Source organism: Chinchilla lanigera, unplaced genomic scaffold (assembly GCF_000276665.1).
Source record: "Chinchilla lanigera isolate Chin_1 unplaced genomic scaffold, ChiLan1.0 scaffold00077, whole genome shotgun sequence".
In the NCBI taxonomy this organism is placed as follows: Eukaryota; Metazoa; Chordata; class Mammalia; order Rodentia; family Chinchillidae; genus Chinchilla; species Chinchilla lanigera.
In genome coordinates, this window is record NW_004955478.1 from 5,371,932 (window position 1) to 5,397,313 (window position 25,382).

General features: G+C 34.8%; 1 protein-coding gene and 1 long non-coding RNA gene across 7 annotated transcripts in view; one reads left to right on the forward strand and one right to left on the reverse strand.

Annotated features, from left to right (window-relative positions):
- The window catches only part of Cep112 (centrosomal protein 112kDa), a 517,700-nt gene that overhangs the window by 306,007 nt on the left and 186,311 nt on the right, over positions 1–25,382 (reverse strand). For all 5 annotated transcript variants that reach the window (XM_005402141.2, XM_005402139.2, XM_013503230.1 and 2 more), the window contains one exon: positions 8,699–8,834. In XM_005402141.2, the coding sequence (XP_005402198.1) occupies positions 8,699–8,834 (136 nt within the window). The remainder of the gene's footprint in view (positions 1–8,698; positions 8,835–25,382) is intronic.
- LOC102005707 overlaps positions 1–25,382 on the forward strand; it is a 63,709-nt gene that overhangs the window by 6,123 nt on the left and 32,204 nt on the right. Inside the window, exons 2-3 of one of the 2 annotated variants that reach the window (XR_263698.1) lie at positions 11,062–11,156; positions 13,278–14,562. This is a non-coding gene — a long non-coding RNA (uncharacterized LOC102005707). Of the gene's footprint in view, positions 1–11,061; positions 11,157–13,277; positions 14,563–25,382 lie in introns of those variants that run through there. The other variant, XR_001230866.1, reaches the window with a different exon arrangement.

The following is a 25,382-nucleotide window of genomic DNA, read 5'->3' on the forward strand; positions in this document are numbered from 1 at the left end:
ATGTCTATATTTGTTTATCTGAATATCCAATTTGAAGATACCAATATGTAATACAACAACCATTGTTAATTTCCTATCACCTTGTCTGAGATTCTGTATTGCTTGTATTGTTTTTGTGGTATTTTCTAAATGTATGTGTGTTTGTTAAGATGTTTTTGTTCTTTTATCTTTGAAATAAAAACATGTACACATCAAACATGTCTTATTATTAGCCAGCACCAAAAAGTATATTGGAATGGTACATGATTACAGACCAATATAGGGAGAGTTACCATGTTGATAATATTGTGTCTTCCAATTCATAAATATAGACTAGCTCTCTGCTTAATGATGTGTTTTAAAATTTCTCTCAGCAATTTTTAAAAATTTTCAATGCTGGGCCTGGGGATTTAGCTCAGCGGCACAGCACCTGCCTGGCAAGCGGGAGGTCATGAGTTGGATTCCTGGTACCGGAAAAAAACCAAAAAAAAAAAAAAAATTCAATGCATGATTTCAACTTAAGCATTTTTCCACTTCTTTTTTTTTAAATTAGAGCATAATGGTTGTGTACAGTAATGAGTTTCATTTTGGTAGATTCGTATAGGCATACAACACACTTAGATCATTTTCACCTCCAAAGCCCCATGCCCTGACCTCCCCCCAGCTCCACAGAGGGAGGGGTTCAATATTTACAATATATTTTGATTGTATCCATCTCCCTTACTACCCACTTTTGAAGTTATTATGAATTAAACTGTTTCCTTAATTTTGTTTTCAAAATTTTATTGCTAAAATATAGAAGTGTGGGTGACTTACTAATTTTTGTGTATTTGTCTTGTATTACAAAAACTTGTTTGAATCACTTATTATTTCTAGTATTTCTTTTGTGGGGTTTAGGAGGTTTTCATCATACAGGATCATTATATCTGAAACATTTATACTTCTTCCTTCTCCATATGTATATTTTGTATGTCTTTTTCTTTTTGCCTTGTACTGACTAGAATCTCTAATACAATGCTAAACAGAAGTAGAACAAACACGTATCTTTTTTTTTGTTCTTAGGAAAAAAATCACAAAGTTTTCTAATGTTAAGTTTATTAGCTGCTGGATTTTCATAGATGTTTTTTATTAGGTTGAGTGAATTTATTTCTAGCCTTAATTGCCCCAAAATTATTTTTTAAATCATATATGAATGTTAGACATTTTTAAAAGTTCTTCTGTCTCTACTGAGATGATCAGGTTATTCTATCCTTTATTCTATTAATATACTGTATAACATTAATAGATTTGTTCATTTAAAACAACCTTAGGTTCCTGGAATAAAACTCCTTTGGTGGTGATGTACAATCATTTTTATATGCTGTTGGATTCAGTTTCTGAAAATATCATTAAAGATTTTTGAGTCCAACACACATTTCTGAGTTCATAACACATATCAATCTGCTGCTTTCCTTCAATATCTTTGGCTTTGATATCAGGACAATACTGTCTATATAGAAGCAAAGGGAAAGCTTCCTTTCCTCGTTTTGTTTTGTTTTGTTTTGTTTTTGTTTTGTTACCGGGAATTGAACTCAGGACCTTGCACTTGCCCAGCAGGTACTGTGCCACTGAGTTATATTCCCAGCCCTCTTTCCTCAATTTTTGAAGGAGTTTTCAAAATATTAAAAAATTTTAAATGTTTGACATCATTTATCAATGAAGACATTTGTTTCCAGGACTTTCAATGGAGAAGATTTTTTAAATTGGTAATTAAATTAGTGTCTTTATTATTATTCAGTTCAGATTTTCATCTGTCTTGAAACCATGTTGGCAATCATTTTATTTCTAGGATTCTATCCATTCCACGCATAATTTGTGGATATAAAGCAGTGGAGATGATGGCACATTGGGGTGTTCATATCATCAAAAGCTCTCAAAGGTTTGCCATCGCTGCTGTAAAGTTTCTGGTAATATTACTCCACATTGCTTTCATTTTCTAGAGGATCAATAGTGGTGTCCTCTCCTCTTTCATTCCTAAATTTAATAATTTGTATCCCCTCATTTTACTTGTTTGGTCAGTCAAACTAAAGTCTATCAGTTTTGTTCATTCTTTTAAAGAATCAATTTTGCTTTATTCGCTATTTAAGCTTTTGGTTTCTGCTTGATTCTTTATTAACCTTTCTTCTACTTGCTTGTACACAAGCTTGCTCCCCTACCCATTTTCTTAAGGTACAGCTTGGGTTTTTGATGTGAGGACATTCTTTGTAGGATTCAAAGCTATAAACTTTTCTTTAACCATTATATTAGCTGCATTTCATAAATTCTGATATGCCCTTTTTTTGCTTTAGCTCACTTCAAAATATTTTCTAATTTCCCTTGTGATATCTTCCTTGACCTATGAATTATTTAAAAGCATGTTATTTAATTTCCAAACATGTGAGAATTTCCCAGAATTCTTTTGTTATTTATTTCCAATGTATTATTGCTGGGGTCAAAGAACATACTTCGTGTGATTTTAATCCTTTCAAATTTATTGAAACTTGTTTCATGGCCAGGCATATCGTCTGTTCTGGAGAATGTTCATAAATGCCTGCAGTTATTGGGTGCGGTGATTTAAACCACCACCCAAGTCTCAGATTCACCCCTGAGTGGCACAAGTACAAACAGAACTAAAGCAGCTAGTAAAGACTTTGAAACTTAACTAGAACCGAAATCCACCCAGGAAGATGAGACAAGGTTGCTCTGAAATGAACTGGGCTGATGGTCTGCTAAAACAAAAAAATTCAGCATCTAGAGAATTCTAACAGAACTCAGAGATTACAAAATACTCAATATGTACTCTCTTGTTTTCGTATTCATTCAGCAAGATTTTGAGATTCATCCCTGTTCTTCAGGGCAGCGACAGTGCATTCCTCTCTATTCTGAGTAATGTTTCACTGTGTACACTGCATGTTTAGTCTTTCATCTTCTGAGGAACATTGGGTTGCTGAAGTTTGCGGCCTTGGGTAGTTTTATTGCTTGTTTGTTTTGTCACACTGGGGACTGAACCCAGAGCCTCACACACAACTGCATCACATCCTTGTTAATATTTGGTATTATCAACTAATTGTTATCATATGAACCACTGTAATGAATGTACAGTGTTGTCTCATTTGGGTTTTCATAACACCTTTCCATAACATGAAATCTTTACTCTCATGAAGCAGTTGTCAAACTCAGTATACCATAAAGTAACCCTCAATCTATTTCTCAGAGAAGATATATTTTACATATGTTATATATATACATACACTTTCATAACACCTTTTCACATTATTTGTATGTTATTTGTATATCTTATTCTATTAGGCGTATGTTTAAATTTTTGCCTATTTTTTATTATTTCTCCTATGATTATTATTATTGAATTGCAAGATTTATTTTGTAGTTTAGATACATTTCTTTTTATGCAGAGGATTGAACTGAGGGCCTTCACCCTGAGCAACACGCCCAGCTATTTTTTTTTTAACTTTGTATCTTGAGATAAGATTTCTCTAAGTCACTAAGTTGCCCGGGCTGGATTCAAACTTGGCAATCTTCCTGCCTCCACCCTCCACTGCGATTTGTAGGCAAGAACCACAATGTCTAAGGAAATTTTTAAAATATTTGTTTTGTAAATCCTTTCTCCTATTCTCTAGTTTGCCTTGCTTCATTCTGTTTTTTAATGGGAGTCTTTCAAAGAGACAAAGTTTATAATTTTAGTGATGTCCCATGTAGCAATTTTAAGTTTAATTTAATTTCAATTTCTAGTTTTGTTGCATTGTGGTAAAAATATATCTTCTCTGAGAAATAGATTGAGCTTCACCTTATGGTATACTGAGTTGGATAACTGTTCATGAGAGTAAAGATTTCATGTGTTGTCTCTAAATGGTAGAAAGTAGACGTACAGCTGTTGGGTTTCCTGGCTGTTTCCCACCCCCCATATATAAAAGATGAAGAAGAATACATTAAAGCATCCCCTGAATACCGATGTCAATATATCCATGTATTCCTAACACTTTTTCACATTTGAGTTAGGTTCTTTTGCTTTTAATATGTAAAAACATAGCCCTTTCCTGAGCTGACTGATTTATGTTGATTCTAATTTGTATGACAGTATTATCTTCATATCTTCCCTTCTTTATAGACTTATTTTACTAGTACATGTTTGCAATTCATTCAGTTTAAAATCTTGGGGAGTGGTTACATGTACATATTACAGCTCATTTCTTTTATTTTTAATCCTCTTCCCTCCCCCTCCCCTTCCTCCTTTGGCCCCCCACCCCCTTTTTGTACTCGTTGATATCACCCACCTTAGCTCCTGTTACGGCATACAGTGTTTACATTCACCGGGGTTATCAGGTGCCTGTACCTGGCACGTCTTCATTCCTCACTTCCCCTTGCCCTCCTCCTCACCCCTCGCCCTCATTCCCTTGAACCACTTCCCTATTGCAAGAGCGCTGTCCCCTTGTCCCTTTCTATCTATCCTTTATCCACCCTTATCACTCCTTTGTGCTTTGCCTCACTCAAATGAGAGACATTACATTGTATTTAAGCTTATGTGTCTGGTTTATTTCACTCAACCTTATATTTTATAGGTGCATCCATTTTCCTACAAATGTCTCAAATGTGTCATTCTTTATAGCAAGTGGTATTCCATTATATGTAGATACCACACTTTCTTTATCCAGTCATGTTTGATGGGTATACAGGTTGTTTCTAAAATTTAGCTATTATGAGTTGTGCTGCTACAAAATGTGGTATGCACGTATCTCTGTAGTATGATTTAAGCTCTTTAGAGAAGATACCTAGGAGAAGGATATCTGGGTCATATGGAGTTGCTAATTTCAGTTCCTGAGAAATCACCATACTAATCTCCATAATTTATTCATACTTTTTTCTGAATTTAAGTGACAAATTTTCAGCATCCATTTAACATCATTTTCTCTAATTTTACATGTGCCTTTTATAAAGAGCATATTCATGCATGTAAATCTATTTATCAATACTTGAAAAATTTAACCTATTAATGTTTAGTAATTTCTCTTTCTTAGGCAGCGTCCACTCTCAAGTTTTCCTAGAATCTCAAGGTTTTTATGTAAATATATGTCTTCCTAAATTTTACTAATGCCAATGTTTTGTTGAACCAAAATAAACTGGCATAAGCTATCCTCCATACTTAAATAGTGAAACTAGCCCCAAGGGTCTCCATTTACGGTTAACTATAACATAAACTAAGAGTCTCAGCCAATCACAGCAGCTAACCCCTCAGTGATTCCCTGGCTCAAAGCTGCAAGCTTATGCCCAAATAAGGCAAATACCAACCGTACCAAACAAATAAGGTTTGTATGTCTTTCCCTTTCTGTTTGGTTAGAAAGTAACTCACTACTTTAAGTGGTCTTAGTTTTTCTTTTACCAAATTGTACATTTGAAAATTACTTTAACTTATTTACTCAATTTTAAAGATCTTAGGAGTCTCATATATTCATGACACAGAATTTTAGATACCCTTTTTTGTTTCCACAGTTGGGTTTTCAAGGACCGGGCCCATGCTAGGCAGATGCTCCACTACTGAGCTACACCTTCAGGCCTATCCATCTACTTCTTGATTTTGGTAGTGTAACAGAGATTTAGAATAAAATTATTAAATCTGTATTTTATTCTTTACATATTTTCTTTTCCAGGAATCAATCAATTTGAGCATTGTATTTTACAAGGAAATTTTTCACAATTATTTAATTTGTTTATTCTCTTCTCATCTTTTTATATGATGGTACCCCCATGTGTGGGAAATCTTGTGTTTTGTCTCTGAATTGTTTGAGGTGCTCATCTACAATATATCATTAAAATATGTGATGAATATTGACATTTAAAAAATTTAATAGTGCTAAAACACACATTGCCTTCAATCACCCTCAAGATACTCCTCTTCACTTCATACACACTTATCCTGTCATTCGTGCCACTTTGTGAAGCAGTTCTGGAAGTGCTCTTTCATGAGTATCTTTAAAAAATGTGGTGGAAAATACGGTGAAAGCTACAGCTGAGTGCCATCATGGAAAAGAAGGCATACAAAAGCATCAGAGTGTGCTCTCCTCCACTTTCATCTCAGGGTCTGGCACCACGCAACTTTCAGCTCTTATCCAAAGTCAAAATGATTGTGGAAGGTGAATGTTTGAAATCAGTTCAGGACATCAAGGCAGCCACCACCGCAGAGCCAATGACACTAATGAAAGAGGACTTCTTGAACTGCTTCAATGGGATAAATGTGTTCAGGGTATATTTTGAGAGGCATTAATGGCAATTTGTCTTTTACTAATACTTCACAAAATTAACAGTCACTGTATTTTTGGCAATGTGTCTTTTACTGTGTTATATTGTTTTTTTTAAAAAAAAACTTCAAATATTCATCAAAGTTTTCAATCACGTTTTGTAACTTTCCAGAAAAAAAATGGTATGCAGTACTGGAGCTCTTGTACATAAGAAAATGCTTTACTTTATATATAAAGTTGAGTAACAATTTTTTGAGTAACAACTTTTCTCTTTCAAAACTGTGCAGCACCACTGTATTGCTTTTGTACTTTCTTTGCCAGTATCACCCTACCTAGAAACTTCCGGGATATTTTATTCTTAAGGTTCAATTCTTTACTAGGAGGTATTCAAATTTTACTGAATTCATTTTTACTTGACATGTGGCTTTTTTAAACATACTGCCATTCTGATTTTTTTTTCTGACTTCTACAGTAGCTCTCTTTAGAAGTATGCTTTTAGTCTGTGTTAAATACAGAAACCTTTTCCTTCTACAGAATGTTCTCACAGGTTGCACCTAATTTGCCTGTCTATTCTCCTTGTCTATCCATGAATTCCATAGCCTGTTGTTATTAAAGCATCAGCCCCAGAAGTGCCTTAATGAGTCCAAGATGACTGTCACGAAGCCCACTTTTCTCAGAAAGTTGCATTATTAGCCACAGCAATTTCAAATGTCTAATTTTTAGCCTAAAATTCTTAACAGCGTACTTCAAAATTTTTGCCTGGGGCTTTCTCCTTCAGTATGTTCTCTATTCCGTTACTTTCAAGCCTATTGGCGATCTTCTATCAGCTCCATGGAATATTTGGATCAGATATATATCCTAGGGCCTAGCTCTGATCACGGCAGGGGGCCGGGAAGAGGTACACGTCCAAGGAGCAGGAAGGAAAGGCTCTGCTTTCCTGCACAGACTCAGCAGGAATCCAGCTTTTGCCTCTAACAACAAGTAAAAAACAGAGGGAAAGAGACCCCAGACCCCACGCTTAGGGCCCAGATCCCCACAAATTAGTACGAGCAGAAATCAGAACTAAGAAAGTAACAGAAAAACTGCAAACCCTAAACCCTATGAGGCTAGCTCAAAGCAAAACATAAAACCTTCCTTAAAGACATTTCTACCACCAATGTGTTTGGAACTCCTAAAGAAGATAACTAAAACTGAAAATTAAATTACAGGAAGAACTGTGCTATTCTTTGCAACCTCGATTTTGAAAATAATCTAAATATACTTGAGAAAGGGAGCTAATAACTAAAATATAATTATATTCATATTTAACATTAAAAGGATTGTGGAAAACCAATATGGTAATTCAAGCACTGACACAAAATAGTAAATACAAATAAGCAAACAAGAACAATATATAAGATCTGTATTTCTTTTTTTTTTTTTTTTTTGGTTTTGGTTTTTCTCCGGTACCAGGAACCGAACTCACAACCTTGTGCTGAGCTAAATCCCCAGCCCCTGTATTTCATTTTTAAAAATAGAAAAACAAAGCAATTATAAGTACTTATCACATAATATACACTTTATATATGGACACCATATATGGACATTATATATGTAGTGAAAATATAATAATATTGTATTTTACTAAGTAATAAAATGATATGTTCTATATATGCACATACATGATTATGTGTATATAAAAGTATAAACTATACTGAAATAATCATACAGAATTAATTTTAGTAGTTTTTTCTTCTCACCAGAGATGGTGAGAAGATAAGAACATGATAGACATGAATAGAAAAATTCCACTTACATTTAAACATTTTAGTTTGTATAAACAGAATATTAGCAATTGTTGATTCTCAATGAACATGTGTTTGTAATAATTCCTTTCTTTATAATTTTAAAAATTCTCTGTCAAAACAAAACACTTCTTAATTGATACAAGAATTACAGGCAGTTTCTATCCTCCTGAACTGCAAGTTGAAAATAACTTTCTGTAAATTATCAATAAAATACTATTTCACGGAACATACAGAACCAAAGATGGTCAACTGTAGCCCTCACTGTACAGAAACAATTTGATTGGTAGTAGAGGTTTTTTTTCTACAGATTCATCCTCCCGGAAGAGATAGTATTCTTGCTATTACTACATTTGTATGAGACTTTTTCGTTTGCTTTTTGTTTTTGTAGTCCTGGAGATCAAACCCAGGTCCTCACACATGCTCAGCACGCACTCTTGACACTGAGCTATACCCCCAGCCTGTAGAAAGATCTTTTAAGTAATCGTTCTGCCATTAAATCAAGGGGTAATATCCCTTCTCATTCTGAATCTCTGACCCAACTGTATGGCTAATTTTGATAGCTTCTTTTAAAGAAAGTGGAATATTTCTATCTCACTGAAGATGAGAACGTACTTTCCTACTGAGAGACTGACTGTCACAAAGGACAGTGTGGCTGCCTCTTACCTGTTCTTTCATTTCAGCGTAGACCTTTTCTGAGTTCAGTTCCACCTGCCGCTTAAATTCTTCTAGAGCAGCATCTGCCTGCTGGGCCTGCAACCTCTGAACTTCAGTCACACGAGTGAGCTGCTCCTCTTTTTCCCTAGGAAAGTTCAGAAAAGCTTCAGAGATAAAATACAAAAGAACTGGGCTTCAGCAAAAGAAAAACATTTAGCATCTCTAAAATGAAATTCAGACTGATATTTTCTTATCCAAATCCTGTAAAATTTTCCTTTAAAAAGTTGGCAATAAACTAATTTATCTATGGAAAAAAGGGTATATATACATTATGTACTGTTGAGGACATGACTACTTTCAAAGGTTTCCCTAAAAACAAAATTATAAAATAATGTGTTTCCATCAACTAATGAACAGATAAACAAAACGGGTGGTATATCCATACAATGGAATATTATTCAGCCTTAAAAAGGAATGTAGTCCTGCTATACACTTCAACATAAAGTTTGAAAACATTAAGGTAAGAGAAAGAAGCCAAACATAGAAGGTAACATATTTATGATTTAATTTATGTGAATATGAAGATAGAAAGTAGATGTGTTGTTGCTAGGGACCAAGGTAAAGGGCTGGGGTGTGGTTGTAAATGAATAAGGGGTTTCTTTTTGAGTAATGGGCATGATTTGGAATTAGTGATAATGGTTGCAAATTCTTTCAAATATACTAAATGCTCCAAACTGTACAGTGAAGCTTATGATGTGTGAATTAGATCACAATTAAAAAAAAAAAACAAAACAGTGAATCAGTGAAAGACACCTGTCTACCAGCAGTTGATCTGCCGGTGGTCAAAGCAATAGAGGCAACATGGTGTCCTAGAACTGCTCTGCTGTCTCCAGTAGACTTGCCTAACAGAACTACTAACCGTCTCACCTCTCCAACCTCAAACTGACACCATTTAGTCAAAAGGGCCAGACAAGAACAAAACAAACTTTTGCATGCTAATAGAAGAAAAGATAAAGGCTTGGGGCTATAAAGGCACACAAGTTCCTAATAATGAATTCTGAGTTCTGACTAGGTGCTAGGCACTAAGCAAAGTACTGTTATGCATCTTTTCTCCCTTATTTTCTCCATAAACCTGCAAAAAAGTTTATTCTATCTTTGCTTTTATAGAACAGCAAAATGGGGTTTGGACACATATTCAGGGTGACGCCCTTACTGACTGTTCCAGCCAGGATTTTTTGTTTGTTTGTTTGTTTGTTTGTTTGGGGTTTTTTTTGGGATTTTTTCCGGTACCAGGAATCGAACTCATGACCTTGCGCTTGCCAGGCAGGCGTCCAGCCAGGATTCTAGCACTGGCAATCGGTTTTTAGGCTTCTGTCGTTGGTCCCCACACTATGCTGTTCGTATTTTTTGGATGCCGTAAATCACATTAACCTGGCCCACCTTCTCTGAGTGCAACACTACACTACACGTGCATATACATACATACACAGGTCACACATATACATACACATATATACCCTATATACACAAATAACATCATCTTACTACTAACACTGAAGGATACTGATAGATGGAGTAGTTTCATTTGTCCAAAGCCAATTTTAGAAAAGTATCATAATGACATGAAACGACATTAGGAAACCATGATGCTACTGTCTTTTAAAAGATGGGCAAAAAATAACATGAGCTTTTTGGCGTTGTTCAGATCTGTATTTAAAAATTGCTCTAAGATATGTAACTTCTAGGTTTTCCTTTAAGACCATATATGTAATATAAAATAACCAAAATATCAAACTTTCTCCTCACCAAGTTGAAACTCTCAGCAAACTAAAACCCTCTTCTTTTTATTTTTTTTATTTTAAAGAGAATAAAAATAATAAAAAACCATTAGAAACCATACAGAATTTCAAAAAACAAGATGGCAGGAATTCACCAATGGCTGTTATATTGCATACTGTTGTCTTCAAAGTAGTTGTTCAGATCGCCAGATATAAGCATGCAAAATTGGTCCAAAAATTAAGCATTAGCTGTTCCTTTCAATAAATTAAGAGAAATCAGTAGGACAATGATCTTAGCTACTTTGTATATATATATTTTCCCTTTTTTTTTTCTTTCTTTTCTCCTTTCCCTCTTCCCAATTGTTCTTTCTTTTTGAGCAATTTTTTCCCTTTCACAATATCTACTGTGCCTTTCAGATTTTATTTACTCTTTCAGGTTCTTACACTAGGGAGACAATATGATGTTTACACATGCGGGTCTGATTTATTTCACTTCTGAGTATGGTCTCTAGTTGCACCCATTTGCCTATAAAAGTCTCGAGTTTATCTTTCTTTATAGCTGAAACTCTCTTTTTTTGTGTACCTGTTTTTCAGGCATAATCACCATCTTCATGACCTTCAGGATTGAATACTGCCCCAGGTGTCTGATGCCCTGCATGAGAATGAAGCTATTCTAGATCAGGATGCAAGTAAGGCACAGTTCCAACTTACTGCACTTTACAGCGACAGGCTCAGGCTTCTAGAACTCTCTGAAAGCTTTTAAGTCATCCATTTTAATGGAAGAGAACCTGAATATCTTATGATCTACTAGTTGTCTTACATATTGTTAAAACAAAATGTCTTCAATGTTAACTGACTGCTAAGTTCCAAAATCTTAATATTACTAATATTATTGCTAATAGTATTAGCTAATAATATTGTTAATAATGATAATATTATTATCATTGCTAAGTTCCAGAGGCCATAATCCTCTGAAGATACTTTTTCGCCACTTTATATTAGTTCATAGAACTAATGGTGATTAATGGTGATTAAAAATTGGATTTCATCGGGTGTGGTGGCACACACCTGTAATCCCAGCACTTGGGGGGCTGAGGCAGGAGGATTGCCCCAAGTTTGAGGCCAGTCTGGGCTACATAGTGAGTTCAAGGCCAGCCTGAACTACATAGTGAGACTGTCTCAAAAAACCAAACAAACAAAAAAACTCCTCGATATCATGTGAAAACTATTCCAGGGAAATCACTACATAAAAGACACTCTGATGGCTACAGAGAATTTTTTTTTTGTCCTTTTTTTTGAAACAGGGTCTCGCTCTGCAGTTCAGGCTGGCCTTGAGCTCATTTTGTGGCCCAGGTTGGTCTCAAACTCACAAGAATCCTCCTGCCTCAGCCTCCCAAGTGCTGGGATTACAGGCGTGCGCGACCACGCTCTGGTGCATTTTCATTCAGCCTGTATTTGAGTATCAGAACAGTATACGGGAACAACATAAAGTTATGTAAGTTGTATTGGCTACCATGATCTAGACAAGCATTTGACAAATGGATGTATTCTGATATTGTGGTTTCAACTGACTCAGGGCTCTGGGAATGCTCTTCTGAGGGCAGGCTCTGGGGAGAAGACTACAAAGTGTTGTAAAGCAGAGCCAGGGCTGCTCTCTGCTACTCAAAGATTAGAGTGACTCATTTATTCTGTGTTACCCTTTAATTTTTGAGGCCCTCGTAGGAGCACTTGGGAAGACTATTACATAATTTGGATAAAACTTTATCAAAAGATTGCCTTTGTTTAGTCAGTCTATCTATAAGTACAAAAGAAAGTATATTGGACAACATTTGAAAACTGAAAAGCTTAAATACTTTTAAACTATGTGCCATTAATTGGACAAAATAATTCTGCTAACATATCTTGCAAAAATATATGACCTATTTCAATGGCAAGCAGAAACACCAAAACACCACCCAGGATGTGGAGGCAGATTTATTTATGTCATTTGGCACTGATCAGGATCACTCCCAGAATATTAGGCCCAGATCTCTGGTGGTCTAGGGCTTTTATGGGATAAGCAAGCAGGAAGTACAGAAGCAGAATGGCTTGTCACTGGGGACTGGTTTATATGATGTGCATCATAGTGACCAGCCATTTCTAACAGACAGGAGCAACTGGAACTGGAACTGGAACTGGAACTATTACCTGGGCACCTAAGAAACTGGACTGGGGGCCATTTTCTTTTACATTATGGCTAAAATATTAACCTTCTGGATATTTTGAAAGTCAGCAGTTTCTACACTTTGTTCAGTAATTCACGTTATTAAGTGTTTAATATAAACACTTTCAATAGGAAAGATCTTTTCTTCATCATGTCATTTTTACCTCACATTTAGTTCATAAACTTTGTAAGTCATGATTACATAAATCAACGTCTTAAAGTTAACCATCAATATATTTTAGAGACCATCTTAAAATGTTAAAGCCTGGCACAATAAAGAACACTGTTTTTAACTGACTATTTCTATCCTGATTTACAAACAGCAAACAATACTTCATATTAAATAGGAAGCACGGAGCAATGTGTGAAATGTCCCAACTAATCTCCAGTCTTGCCACCACAGCTGAACTAATATAATAGTCAAACTAAACAACAAAGAAGGTCTTGCTCAATGCAAATCAATGTTCTTGCTAAATAAAGCCATGACTGACACGTTGAGCAACACTAATAATTAGGAACCTTACTTCTTAACATAAATGAAGTCTCTATCCTTATTTAAATGCAGAGATAGTTTTTATATTAATGGATTCCTTTTAATTTCTATAAGGTGCTGTCACTGAAGTGAAAACCACGAGTAAAGGTCTGCTCCTTGCTGCCATAAGAACAGTGCCCTTTCCCCACCCATCCCAACCAGTGCATCCTACAAGCAAAAAAAAGGAACTTTGAACATTTTTATTTTCCTGTGGTACTAGTTAGGGTGGTGAGTCAAAATGCATCACTCAAATATCTTAAAGCTGGGCCTCTGCGAAGATAAAAAGGTGGAAAGAAAATTTGCTGTTTAGCTCTAATTTATTTATAAAACTCAGTAAATTTTCCATATCTGATTATATAAAGGATAAAGAAAAAAAGAAGCTGCATTCTTTCACAATCACAAACCAGCTCAGATTAAAGGACGTTCTGAAGCACATGATTATCCCAAAAGGACAATAAAATGTAGGGGACTAATGGACTGCAATTTAGTATTTCTTGAGCTTTACAAGCTAACATTTTTATGTGAAGGCCAAGTGTAATTTGAAAATCTTCCTTTGGCACATTTGTATAAGAGCACTTTTGATAATGATGGCCATGATCCAACATATATTCATAAGGCTTCACGTTACAGTATACTTCATTTGCTGCCAGCTTGGCATCTCCACTGGAAACTCCAAGAAAAACAAAACAAAACAAAAAACTTCAAGTAAGTCTGAAACACAGCTAGAAGGGTCCATTCCTTTCTGGCTGGGCTGGAGAAGACTTTTAAAATGCAATTTCATCTACATTCTTGGCTGCCAGTGGTGCTTAAATTAATTAGACTAAATCGGTCAGAAATATTAAATATAATACATTTAACTAGGCATGGTAAGTGAGTGAACTGTTTTATGTTTTAGTCTCTTCTTCCTTGCCCTTCTATGTCTTCTGTAAATTTCTGTGAAAAAATGGTAAGCACTATAGACATCTAAACATTACATAGTTCAGGAGTCAGAAAATAATGTCCGGTAAATGGGCCTAAATTATTGATCTTAATATTGAAACCATCACAACACATCCAAACTGATCACTGCAGTCAACACAGTGTGTATAGGGCTACCAGACAAGGATGGCTTCTTCCTAACAACGTCCTGAAGGAGCCAGTCCTGATGACACCCTTTAAGTCTCATGTTGAACTTTGGACCTCCAGAGCTACGCAGTAATAACTTTCTATAGTTTTAAGATACTTCAGCAATTTGTTACAGCAGTGATAGGAAACTCATACAACTCACAATACTTATATTTGTCAAACACAATTATCAAGAGCATCTAAGGTATTTAAGATGCTATGAGGAACAAAACTGGAGTTGATAGCACCGCATTGTTTCTCTAGTGTAAAGCCTGAAAGAGTTAATTTAATCTAGGAGATATGCTAGACATTGAGAATTGATAGGAAAGCACTCATAGGTAAAGGATAACTGGGATATGGGAAAAGAGAAGGGAAAGAAGGAGAAAGTTTGTATATATGTATATGCAGGATAGTTAACACGGGTGTTCTACTGTCCTGTATTTCCTTGGTGAAAGAAACTGTCAGTGAGGCATTGGTTGATTAGCTTTGTATGTCTATATGTGTTTTCATGAGAAACTACATTGAAGATATCAATATGTAATACAATAAGCATTGTTAATTCCCTACCACTCTGTTTGTAACTCTGTAATGTCTGTACTGATCCTATGCTGTTTTGTAAAATGTTGTCGGTCTGTTAGCATTTTCCTCCTTTAATTTCTAAAATAAAAAAAAAAATGGAGTTGACGATTAGGGCAAATGTAAAACTTAAATCAGACAAAGAAAAAAATTATAGATCAAATCGTGTTAAAAAAAAAAAAAAAGAATTAAAAGGGTTGGGGATTTAGCTCAGTGGCACAGCGCCTGCCTGGCAAGTGCAAGGTCGTGAGTTCGATTCCCAGTCCCGGAAATAAAACAAACAACAACAAAAAAAAAACAAAAAACAAAAACCAAATCGTGTTACCACTTCAAATATTTGATGTTTTTCTGAAATGTTCAGTACTTAAATTCTTCCAAAGAATATTACCAGGTTTTAAAGACAACCTAAAGAGCAAATTATTTCTCCAAAATATATTTTACACTTAAAAATGGTAAGTTTGAATGAGAAATGGACAACGATAAAATTGGCCAAAGACTATTTAGTTCACTCCAGACATCCTCCTACACTAAGCTGTATCTGCCCAAATACCAAACTCTATGTCTTGTTAGTACAGAATGTGAGACTACTGTGAACCAAACTCTGGAAATCAATGGCCACTAAGACTTCCTATGACCAAAACAATTTTGGTTCTCCTAGGTAGGTTCATAAGATTAGGACATAGAAAAGAACTATGCAACTGATAATGAGGAATAAGGTAATTAAAAACTTTAGGGAATCACAGAGATTATCAGATAGGCAGGAGCCTGCCAGTTCACACATAAAGTAAAAATGTACAGAAAGTTTTAAGACCTTGCAAGGAAAAGATATTGGCAGACATTTCTGCATTGTTCAAACAAGGACGTAGGTCAAATTCTGTCACATAGCAGGTGTTCATGGTGCTAATACAATTCAAACTATATAGACACAATGTGCTACCTTGAGTTGCAGAGGAGGCTGAATCATGTAATCACTCAACCTTAAAAAGCCAAATAATTTGTAAATAGAACTTTGATAATATATTGGAAGATTCAATTCATTTCTAAGCATAAATAACACCATATTTAAATAAAATACATTTTAAAGAGTCATAGCAATTCTGAATTTTTCTTCTTTCTCAAGAATATAAACTCAGTTCAGCTTATAACAGAGTCACTCAACTTTCCCCCGACTCATACATCAAATACTGGTTAAAACCAACTACATATTAAGTATTAATTTATACTAAAGAGCCAAGCGCTAAGAGAAACCTGCTCTAAGATGGTGCATAACGTAAATAGGAGAAAAATGAAAATAAGTACCAAGTTTAACAGCTATATGTATGCAAGCCCTTAAAAAGTTAGAAGATAGGATTCAGACAGATTTCATTCTCCTCCATGTAATGGGAAAGACGGAGGTATAGGCAGCAGAGCTTTACTACAGGAATATTAACCCTACTGCAGTGGATCAAAACAACCGTCCTATAGAAGCCCCTCACAATTGACTGCACTGGTATACTATAAAAACAGTAAGGAAACCAAAAAAAGCTAGCACAGCATTCAGCATCAGAAGCAAAGGAAGCATGATCTTAGTTCAAAGGACCAACAGGACTATAGGCAAACAAACAGTAAGAGTCAACAGAGGTATAATATTCCAGGACTAAATCGATGAGAAGTTTTTCTCTGCTACTAATGAAAATGCTCAAAAGAGTTACAACAACCGGACACAGAAGTCCTACAGAAGGATCTCTTCTAATAAGCCTATCTTCTAATAAGGATCTAATAATTTAGGTTCACTTAGTCTTAAAGAACCATGATTGGTTGAAGCATCTTAGTTATGAATATGAATGAAGAATCTTCAAGCATTCAAAAGCCTCTTAAGAAGATATGGATTTTACCATAAATGATTTGAAGTCAACTGAATTTGAATTATGACCCAAAATAACTGGTTCTGACATGAGCTTCCCAGGCTTCATTCTCAGTAGCTCAGCTGTGATCCAGAAATTAAAACAAGGGCACTGGAAGATAATTTTGAGATCTGATAAATAATAAAGGAAATGGAAAAGGAATAGATGAAATGGTTCCTATCTTGCAGAAACTACCAGTCTGACTAAAGAGAAAGATACAAATGCAAGGAAAAAATCAAATACTAGTGCAGTATTGCAGTATTAAATTCTGTGACACACTGTAAGGGCTACTGAAATACAAAGAATATAAAAAGGCAGGGAGAGTCTGTATAAGAACCAATCTCAGAAGATCACATTTGTGTATAAAGTAGAAACTAAATCTAGTAAGTAAATTTAATAAAAAGATTTAAACAGTTTTAAATAATTTTGTGTTGTACTAAATCCTAAAACATGGGTTCACACATAAATTAACTGAACTCTGGCTCTGCCAATTGAAAAGCAATTCATTTTTGTGTCCAAATCACAAAATCTTGAGAAAATGATCTTTAAAAGTAAACTAGCCATGATGTATAGTGAAGGAAAATGCCCTTAAAATCTTTATATTCTTTAAATTCCCATATCTAATGTTGTTTCTCTTATATTTCTGGTATTTAAGAAGCTACTGATTAAAACTTCCATGAATATTATATACCATAGACGCAAAGCTTATATGTGTACTCACTAATACATTTTATTTTAGAGTGTTATAAATAAAAAGGAAATACACATTCTTCCTCTAAAATGACAAAAACCTAAATCTTTTGGAAAAAGCACAGGATTACTTCTTACTGGGGAGAGAAAGACCGTGTGAAGTGATTCAAGCAGAATGATAAGTAAACCAAAGCCAGATCAAAGGAATAGAGAAAAAAGGCCGAAATATGAAGCTGAAATATTTATTGCTTTCAAAAACATCATCCATGCCTTGTCCCTGGGCAGTTGAATATTTCAAAGTAGCTGAAAAATATTCTCACTTATGTTCATCACTATGCACAAATAGATCGAATTTTAAGGAGGCATATTTTCTCCTATTTATCAAATATAAATATAATATTTATCATGTGAGAGAAGTTTTCTGCTGATTTCAGATGATTTCAAAGTGATATGAAAGGTACTTAAAAGCCACAATAGATATTTTCCAGTACTTTTAGGGAATGATATTGTTATGAACTATGAAATTTATAGTGTAACTATAATTTTTAAATCTTTGCAAATGATTAACCTGTGAACATTTGACTGCCTACTATATTCATTATACTTTAGAAGAGTTTGCATATTATTTCATTTAACTTTTGTAACTATAAAAAGTTATTACTTTTTTCACAGTTGAAGTGATTTTGTCCAAGTTCACACAGTAAATGGCAAATGAAGACATTAAGTTAGCCCATAAGACTTTAAAATCCAAGGTGGTTTCATTACACTATTTATTTAAATATTTATATACACATATATACAATAGATTGTTGTTTGATGTTACCTAATTGAATTTACAACTAAGTCCATAATGTCATTTACACTTGCATAACTATCTTAATATTAAATCCCTTTTAGAACATCTGAAAGCAAAACTGTGTCTTCAAGGAGTTACTCCACTACCACTATCTGTGCTAAATGCTAGAAATACAAAATGTTCAGGACATTTTATCTGCCTTGAACATGGGGAAAAACAGATTCTACATTAAGAGTAGGATGGTAAGAACTACACAGTGATATGAACACAATATTATAAACAAATAAGAACCACAGGAATTAACGGTAACTATAAAACACACATATTTGTATGTATGTGTGTCTATCTGCGTGTATGTATGTGATACACACATCAGTACAACGGTAAAGCTTCCTAAACGATTTGTCATTATGGTAAGATCAATGAATGCCTAAGAGGTACAACATATATACAAATATCACATGCACATATGTTTAAAATATGCATTAAATGTGTATGCATTCAAAAAATGTTTATTAGATATTTGCACAGCATCTTTTTTCCTCATTACTACTATAGTTTTTTCATGAGATAAAGTAAATCTCCGTGAGAAGACTTATTTTCTTCATTTCAAGACTTCTCTTCCTTATTTCAAGAAGATGATGAACATGGCAGGGGAAGAGATTTAAAAACGGGATTGAAGCTGGGGATATAGCTCAGTGGCACAAGCGCCTGCCTGGAAAGCTCAAGGTCCTGAGTTTGATTCCCAGTACCTAAATAAATAAATAAATAAATAAACCATTTAAGGGGCTGGGGATTTAGCTCAGTGGCAAAGCACCTGCCTGGCAAGCTCAAGGTCGTGAGTTCGGTTCCTGGTACCGGACAAAAACAAAAAAAATAAAATAAAATAAAAACGGGATTGAAGTTTTCTTTAAAATATAATAAAATATGCAACCATTCTTCTGACTATAAAAAGGATACATTCTATTGACACTAGCATGAAAACTTTTACATTGAGATTTATGTTGGGTTTAAGATCCACATCTTTATAAATAAATATAGGTAATCCATGTCTGACTGACAATTTCTTCCCATCTTACATGAGACTTCTGCAAAGGGATCAGCCGTTATTTTACATGTATCTAATACTAACCTCAGTCAACTGTTAACTTACTACCATGTAGTATTCATGAATTCATTCATGACTGACATTGATGAGGTTCCCTCATGCTAGACACAACCTTGCTAGATGCTGAAAAAACATCACTGAATTAGTCACGCACAGCTCCTGTGCTAAGGATAGTTTCAATCTAGTACAGAAAAAAGGTATTAAAACTAATGAGAATGAGTACTCTATTAACTGAACAAAGGAGAAATGCGAAGTGTTATAAGTCTGTGTAATGGGAGAAAATCTCATGTAATCAGAATGTAAGAAACCGATATTAAAGTTAAAAAAGAATAAATAGGATTGAGTAAAATGAAATTCTACAGCATCCTAGCATAAAGGATGGCAAGTGGGAAAGCCGTGAAGGGAAATGACTGAGACTAACTCAGGAAAGGAAACAAGGGCCAACCCGGTTAACACACAGAGTGCTAAGAGAGAAAATCTGATGAAGCTGAGAATTACCTTTTCATACTCAAATTCTAGAGATAAAAACTGCATGTAGTGTGTAAGGCAAAAAGTACAATGGATGAGATTAGGGAAAAAATGGAAGAACAAAAACATGAAAATAGAGGAGGGAGCAAGAGGGCAGGGAGGGGAGGGGACAAAAAGAAAAATAATTAAGATGGACTGTGTACATATACCAACTCCTCAGTAGATTAAATCATTATGAACTACAACACTGGACTGATAAAACACTGAACTACAACAATGTACTAATAAGAAACAATGGATGGGATTAAAGGCAGATTACAGTGCTAATAAAAAGATTAGTGAACTTGGAGACACTGCATTGGAAAGTAACCAAAATAAAGCATATAAAAGAATTATAAAAAAAGAAACAGAGCATCTATGACAATTTTCAGCAACCCATTATATCTATACTTACAGTCCATGAAAGAAAAGAAGGAGAGGTAAGAACATAAAAGCATTTGCAGAGGTAACCTTTCTGAATTCAATGAAGCTTATAAATGTACAGATCCAATCACTCAAAGAACTACAAACATAAAAAATAGAACACTCTCTGTTACATGATAATCAAATTTCCCAAAACTAGTAATAAATAAGGAAAAATATTAAAGATAATTAGAAAAATACACAGAGAAACAGGATGACAAGAGGGTTTTCAGGGAAAACAAGGCACACAAGAAAATACTGAAGCAACATCTGTAGAGTATTTTTTTTTTTTTTTTTTGGTTTTTCTCCGGTACCGGGAACCGAACTCACGACCTTGCGCTTGCCAGGCAGGCGCTTTTGCCGCTGAGCTAAATCCCCAGCCCCATCTGTAGAGTATTGATAGAAAAAAAACCCTGCCAACTTGGAATAGCTTACCGAGGAGAGTATCTTTCAAAACTAAAGGCAAAGTAAAATGTTTTCAGACACACAAATGGTGGAATAATTCATCATCAGGAAACCTGTACAACAAAAACAGAAAAGGAAGTCTTCCATACTGCAGAATGATATCATACAGAAATATGCAAACCCACAAAAAGATGATGATCACTAAGAATGTTAGTATTGGAAGAAAATATAAGATTTATTTATATCACTTAAATCTCTTTTAAAAACTCACAGAAAATAATGGCAGTGTAGTATGGACTTATAAAATGTAATAGTAAAACTTATCACAAGAATAGCACAAAGTTAAGAAAAGCAGAAATGACAGTAAACAATGAAAAACTTCATATACATAAACTAGTACAATATCATTTACAGGTAGATTATGATAACTTTAAAATATATACTCTAAGCTTTAAAGCAAACACTAAAATAATAAGGCAATTAATTGCAGCTAACAGGATGTAGAAAAAAATAATAAACAAACAATCCAAAAGAAAACATGAAAAATGGGGAAAAAAACCAGGCAGGACAAACAGAAACAATCACAATTGTAAATTAATTGTATCACTACCCACACTAAATGTCCCAAATTCAAAACAAAGATTATTATACTGGTTGAGAAGTATGAGCCAACTACATGCTGCTTAGAAATAAAAATGCCAACATGTTAAAGGTAAAAGCATCAAAAAGTTATAGCATATGAACATTAATGAAAAGACTGGTGGAGTGCCCATAATATGAGTGTAATATGCCATTTTACTTAAAGTTCATATTGTGGCAGTACTGATTTGGGACTAATCTGAACATATACCTGTAAAGGCATGGTATAATCATAAAATGTAAACAAGAAAGATGCATCTCAAGAGAGAGACAGACAGACAGACAGACACAGAGACAGAGACACAGCGACAGAAAGAAAGACAGAAAACCAACAGTTACAACACTTTCTTTATACTAAAAGGATTTGGATTAAGTATTACAAAACATTAGCATTTGTTAAACATGTACATGAGTGCTGGGTACATGTGCAATTCTCCCACCTTCCCTCAAGTGGCCCATACATAAGCACCTGCAATAACTCTTTCACCAAGAAGACAATGCAGCTTCTCTTTTCACACACACTAGCTATCAACCTGGAGAGGCAAGTGGGACTGGATGTTCAGTCCCTTTGCTCTCTTCTGAAATGGCCTGTCATCAGGAAGCTCCCCCCCTCTGTTTTGCACGGGCTCTGTGGGCAGCTCCACTGCAATCTGGTGAGGATATTTAACCTAACGTGGGAGGATTCCACACCCTCACGGCCACACACCTGCAGCACAACTCCATCTATGAGATTCTTCTACTTTGCCAAACTGGTTCAAATTTGAGAGGTAAACAGCGTGTCACCTACAGCCTCTAATCCCTCCGAAATAAAAAATGTGCATTTTTCAGGTATTTTACAAGTTGACACTAAGAGTTTATTACTACGAAAACAAAACCCCAAAGTGCTCCTAGTAAAAAAGCATGATTACTTTTATTTTCATAAATAATCTTCTTTAGATTTTTTAAGGAATCTATAGAGGTATACCAATACCATTCCAATTCAGAATTTGTTAGTAAGAATTTGCGCTATTTTGATAGGGAGGGATATTAAAGTTCGGCTTCCTTTGCCATAAGAAAAAATATCTTTTTTTTGTAAAGAAATGCATGTTGCATTTACACTATATAGGCTACAGCTAATCTATTTTTTAAAATAAACTTTTAACTGAAGAAATCTTTAAAATATCTTCCAACTCACATTAACTGAATAACATAGCTATACATTATACAGCTGCGAGATCTCAGCACAGGGTGTTTCTTGAAATAGAACAGAAAAGGCTCTATTTCTTACAGCACCTCTGCTTTTTTTTGTGCACCTGCTCCACTCCCCTTTCAGCATGAACTTAACTGCTCAAAATTGTAGTTTGCATGTGGTCCCAAGTGCTGCACCTAACCAGACTTCCTAACAGCAACTTTCCAGGTTTTTTACTTTGGCGTTGATTGGGTTAGTCTCAAGGTGTTCAGGATCCAAGTTTCTGAGATCTGAGAGGAAAGACAGTATAGTAGTGGTTCAAAATAGGGGTGTTATAGTCTAACACGCAATAAATTTCAGATCCCAGGACCTCTATAAACTGTGTAACTTGAGTTCTTTGTATTCTTTGTACTTCAAAGTAAAATTAGTTGGCTGCTTTTGCTCAGGTATCCACTTTAGATCCAATAAGCATGGCAGAGAAAGGCAGGTGGTCATACAGCAAGAACATGGTGGGCGTGTCAGAGGCATGGTCAGGGCAGAATAACCCACCTGGGTTAACAGAGAGTATATAATGTCAGTCTAGTACAGTACGTGTTGTCATCTATGGCTGGTTTGCATTAAGTCATTTAACATGCACAAAAGCAAAACTATTTTGGTGACATAGAAGGTAAAAGTCAGCCTTCTATCCAGGTAAGAGCACTGAATTCTGGCTCAACAAGCCCACCGCAGTCACAGATTAGCTATGCAGTCTTGGTTGACTGCTTAATTTCCTTGAAACTCACTTTCTTCTATTTCAAACATATTTTAAACTGAGCATAGTGGTGCATACAAGTAATCCCAGCACTTGAGAAGGCTGAAGCAGGAGGATCACACGTTTGAGACCAGCCTGGGCAACTTAGTTTGTCTCAAAATTAAAAAAAATAAAAAGAGCTGAGGATGTAGCTCTGTGCAAAGGCTCTAAGTTCAAAAAAAGTTAGGTACATATATTAATAAACAACCACATGGGACTCTTTTAAAGATTATATGTTAAGGGAATATGTATTAAAATAATTTTTTTAACTATAAAACACTAAAGGGATACTGCCCCATATTATTAGCTTAATTCGTGCCCCGCCAAAAGTCTATTTATTTCACTACATTTCATTGCTGAAATAAATTTGATTATAATAAAACTCAAGAAATATGTATGAATGAAATATTTAAACTGTTAAAAAATGGGTTTTGCAAACTCAATTACTAAAAAAGGTATTCAACAAACCTAAAAAATCATATGCTATTAATTAAACGTACTGTGTTAAGTAATGTCACAAGTATCTCTATCAATAGAGGCCTCCTGACCAACATATCTGCCTGACATTCATTTAAAGCTATGTGCTACTGTGAGAAGAAATGCCAAGCTGTATGAAGATAGATCTACAAAGAAATACTTTAATAGAATAAAACTCTCCTCCTCAACTGGAAACAAGGTCACCACATACTGGTCCCTTCTCTTCAAGCTTTATGTTGTGCTTCTTGGAAGGAGGGTTAAGTCAGCATGTTCACGACAGCTAAGGAATGTTTACAATAAACTGAAAGCCGACTGCTCTGGATCTAAAATAGTTTCAGATGCTCAAGCAGAGAGGAGAAAAGGGAACAGCTGGGTCCGTTCCACCACCACTATAATGAACTGAAGAAAGATATTTGTAAGGAAGAAAAGTATGTATCTCCACACGAGAGTTTTGGAGAACTTTCTAAATTATAATGATCACTTTTCTCAGGACAGCATGAATACTCATATCAACAAAAAATTGAATAACTGTAAATAAACTACCAAAAGGAATATATACATTCTTTTTAATACCTTCTAGTAATGGATGCATAATTTCCAACAAAATAGTATGGTTCCTTCCAGTTCAAGAAAAGCAAACTATAGTACACCCAGTAAATTATTTAGAAAATTATTAAAATGAAACATCTTTAATATGTAATAAATATATATTCACATCAGAGCCTCGACATGCAAAATGAATGAGTACCCATTAGAAATGTGATAAAACTTTGATGATGGATAGGAATATTCTCTACTAAACTGGTGAATCTCCTCAGTAATAATTTCAAACACTATAAGCATTCAAAACTACATGATTAATCATAATAGAGTGAGCTAAGGAACAATTAACTTTCTAAGTAAAGAACTTGAAATGTTTCTAATTATAATCACATAGCACCCCTTTAAAAAGAAAAAGCAAAATCAAAGAATCAGACATCAAAAGGCCATTAGGTCCCTCGATATAGACCATTTCCAGACCTACTTTGCTCCACATAAAACCTCCTTTGGGGTGTTTTCATTTTTCACTAAGAACAGAGATATATGGTTCAAATTACCGAAAGTTTCTTCAAAGTTCCTTGACATTTGTGTATCCCACAGTGAAAAGAAATAAATTTTATATCAAGTAATAAAAAAGTAGATAAAGATTTTAACCATCACCAATTTTAAAAGACCTTGGTTAAATTTCATGATATCAAGCTTTAGGGACTATGATTTAGGGAGGAATACAGGAAATCCAATGAGGAAATAAAAGCATGTTTCTCAAGGACTGAAATGTTCAGCATTTTTATCTTTCGTTCATAATAATCTGGCAAGCTCTTTCCTCCATACATGTTTGCTATCCTCCCAACCTTGCGCTTCGACATGTACGTGTCATCAGATTCGTGTTTCTGAAGTATTTCACTCCTTCTAGTGGGAAACGCCAAAGTTCATTTTCTATCCTTCCTTTAAAACTTAGCTTATTGCCAAGAGATACTCAGGAAAGTGAGTTTTTTCCAACATCATTTTGACCAAGTCCCACTCTGTTACCAAGTCTTCAACAGATCACTTTTTTTTTTAAATTTTTTTTTTTAT